The 3,424-nt window shown below is 26.8% G+C and overlaps 1 protein-coding gene across 1 annotated transcript; it reads left to right on the top strand.

The window, feature by feature from the left end:
- Nucleotides 1-364: 364 nt before the first annotated feature.
- Nucleotides 365-1,705, top strand: LOC131607167 (uncharacterized). Its single transcript, XM_058879192.1, has 3 exons — nucleotides 365-789; nucleotides 1,182-1,319; nucleotides 1,428-1,705. The coding sequence occupies exons 1-3, from the start codon at nucleotides 475-477 to the stop codon at nucleotides 1,602-1,604; spliced, it is 630 nt and encodes a 209-aa protein (XP_058735175.1). The 5' UTR covers nucleotides 365-474; the 3' UTR covers nucleotides 1,605-1,705.
- Nucleotides 1,706-3,424: the final 1,719 nt, after the last annotated feature.

Below are 3,424 nucleotides of genomic sequence, written 5' to 3' on the forward strand. Positions count from 1 at the left end.
ATATATATATATATATATATATATATATATATATATATATATATAGAGGAGGGATATTCTTACTCCAGGAGTAAGTTATTTACACTTACTCCAAATCTGGATTATTGATTCTTCTCAATCTAATGGTTAAAATTATTAAGTAATTAAATGTGGAAAGAGAAAATCATTACTTATTACTTTTAACCATTAGATTGAGAAGAATCAATGATCCAGATTTGGAGTAAGTGTTAATAACTTACTCCTGGAGTAAGAATATCCCTCCTCATATATATATATATATATATATATATATTTTATATTATATTAAAAATAAATAAGATATATTTGAATTTGGATTTAAATGAATATGGCCACATGACACTGATAGTATTTTCTAGGGTTTGTTATGTTATGGGCTGGGTGAGTGATATTATAAATAAGGATAAGTTATTTTAAAGGCGTAAATTGTGATTCTTTGCAGCCGAAGAAATATCGATGGATAGGGCTTTGTTGGCGGAAAGCAGTGTTGAAAGAGGTAGGCAGGTGAAATCGAAACGGAAACGGAAGCGGAAGCAAAGAGTTGGCCGGAAAAATGTTGAAGATGAACCTGTGTATACTGTTGAAAGAGGGCTGAAATCGGAACGGAACCATGTTGAAGGTCATATGGATGTTGTTGAAAGAGGTTCACGGCTGAAATCGAAACGGAACCATGTTGAAGGTGATCTTGCGGATTCGAGACTCAAGAAACCGATGAAAATCAAAATCGCCGAGGCTGACTATCATAGACGCCCTCGATGCATAAATCTAAATGTATGTATCTCTCTTTAACTTAGATGATGATTAATTTTGTGTTTTGATTAATACTTTTAATGATTAATTTTATCGTTTCGATTAATTTTGTGTTTCACATCTCTATAATAATAATTTTGATGATGATTAATTTTGTGTTTTACATCTCTCTATAATAATAGTAATTTTGATGATGATTAATTTTGTGTTTCACATCTCTATAATAATAATAATTTTGATGATGATTAATTTTGTGTTTTACATCTCTCTATAATAATAGTAATTTTGATGATGATTAATTTTGTGTTTCACATCTCTATGATTAATTTTGTGTTTCACATCTCTGTAACTTTGATTAATTTTGATGATGATTAATTTTCTGTTTCATCTATAACGTATTCTGGACAACTCAGCCCTTTGATGCTTGCCCTCCATCAAGTCTATGGTTACAAGGTGGTGTCTGTCCCTTTCCCATAACTGAATCTAGTCGCCATCGTCTCGTTCTACTTTGTGAAACTGCTTTGAAAAAGTATAACAAAAGAAATAATCAGGTTCTAAAATTCATTCATCAACTTTATTATTGGTATTATTATTGTTATTATTATTATTATTATTATTATTATTATTATTCTAATATTCTAATATTCTTATTTATTTAGGGTCCAAAATTTGAGTTTGAAGACCTTGTCAAGTCAAACTGTACCCTTCCTGGATTGTTTTTTATTACCTTTAAAGCAAAAAAAAAGCAAGATGGTTCCACAGCCATTTTCCAGGCCGAAGTTTTCAGAAATTTTAGTGATCAGATTAGGGTCATGTCTTGTGCCATCAAAAACTAACCATGGTATTAATGTTGAAGATTTTATGTTTAGTTGAATGATTTGTTCTTGGATCTTTGATGTGAATTTCTTTGTGGAAAACACTCTTTTATGAATGAATATATTAGAACTAACTGTATTTAAAATCAATTGAGAAAATAGGTCATGCACTGACACGTAAAATACTTTTACACTGTCAACCAATCACCACCATGCATCCAATTAAAACATTCTTTTATCTTAAAAAAAACTTTAATGACATGACACATTCATGACTCCCTATTGGATGACAGTGTAAACTATTTTTACACTGTCAGTGCACTACCTTTTAACTCAAATCAGTTTTACTTTTTTTTCGCGACTTTTCTTATTATAAGATTTTTTTTCAAAAAAATTAACTTTTGAAAAGTTATCAAATTTTCTATTTTTAAAATTTACAAATGATAATCTCTCAATCCGTCTTTAATACATATTCCGTCTTTAAAGTAAGAATAGAAAATTATCAAATTTATTTCTGTAGGGAAGACAGAAAAGTGAAACTTTTAATTCTGACTCTAAATATTATTTTTTTAATTATTATCTGCTACTATCTAGTAGCATTGTGTTTTTCCAAATCAATTTTTTTAACTTTCAATTCAATATCATACAATATAACATTACATTACAAGTGATCAAAAAAAAAAAAAAACATTACATTACATGAACTCAAACTTTAAAGTTGTTCAAACATAAAAAGGTCATAAAATTTGATTAAACAAAAATAGATTAATATGTCAATAGCACCATTTATATATGTCTCTACAACATTGCTACTTAAGTCTTTCAAAGATGTGTTACAATAAAAGGCAAAACACATTTTCCATTTTGATATTTTCTTTGGTGAGGGGAGTTTCCATTTGCTTTTCACCAATCATTCCCATCACTAATATTCTGGAAAAATAATAAACAAAAGAAAGAACCGACAAACACTTTTAGAAGTGATTGAGCTATATAAAAAGAAGTTATAAACATAAAAGTAAACCTAAAGTTAGTCTATATACTTTTACAAACAGAGTTGCTATTTTGACACCCTATCCTACAACTACAACAACCAAAATATATCAAGCATGTGTGTTTGTTTGTATAAAAAAAAAGAAAAATTAATTATATATCAAGCATGTGTGTTTGTTTGTATAAAAAAAAAGAAAAATTAATTATGAAACATGATGAAAAAACAAAATCGTATATTTATACACTAAGTGTCAATTAATAAATGAAGTTATGTGAATAAAGAAATTTATAAATGTATAAACAAAATCTATATTTATATTCAATATTCAAGGCGATCGTTGAGATCCAAACTTACATATAAAATAAGTTAATTCAACATAAAAGAGATTGTTACCTATAAATGTTTACTAATTCGTAAGTATATAGGGATTTGTGTTATCTCTTATTACCAATTAAGTATTTAGTATTCAATTTTATACCAATTATTAATTATTATGGTTGTTCATGCAATTATCATTGACAATTAGTAATTATTTGTCCCAAGTATAATAACGTAATTATGCTATGTTCGTTAGACAAACATATTAATACAAAGATAAAATATATAACTAGTGCGTAAGTGGTATTATTTGTAATACTAAAATATTCATTTTGCTTTTGAATCATTTTTACTTATGTTTAGTTATTTGATTAAATATGATTTAATTAAATAAATGAAAATTGACCGATAATTAAATTAAATATGATATAACTTAATTATTTTATTTAATTAAATTAAAAGAGTTTAATTAAATATAAATAATGTCGGGGTTTTTTTTAGAAAAGTCCAAAAAAAAACATTAGGGTTTTAG

This window comes from Vicia villosa, linkage group LG5 (assembly GCF_029867415.1).
Source record: "Vicia villosa cultivar HV-30 ecotype Madison, WI linkage group LG5, Vvil1.0, whole genome shotgun sequence".
NCBI classification, from domain to species: Eukaryota; Viridiplantae; Streptophyta; class Magnoliopsida; order Fabales; family Fabaceae; genus Vicia; species Vicia villosa.

Excerpts from the sequence above, each read along its gene's own strand:
- LOC131607167 (XM_058879192.1), top strand. The coding sequence starts at position 475 with ATGGATAGGGCTTTGTTGGCGGAAAGCAGTGTTGAAAGAGGTAGGCAG. Across the intron at positions 790-1,181 it reads CTCGATGCATAAATCTAAAT|CCCTTTGATGCTTGCCCTCC; the intron begins GTATGTATCTCT and ends TGGACAACTCAG. Across the intron at positions 1,320-1,427 it reads ATAACAAAAGAAATAATCAG|GGTCCAAAATTTGAGTTTGA; the intron begins GTTCTAAAATTC and ends TTATTTATTTAG.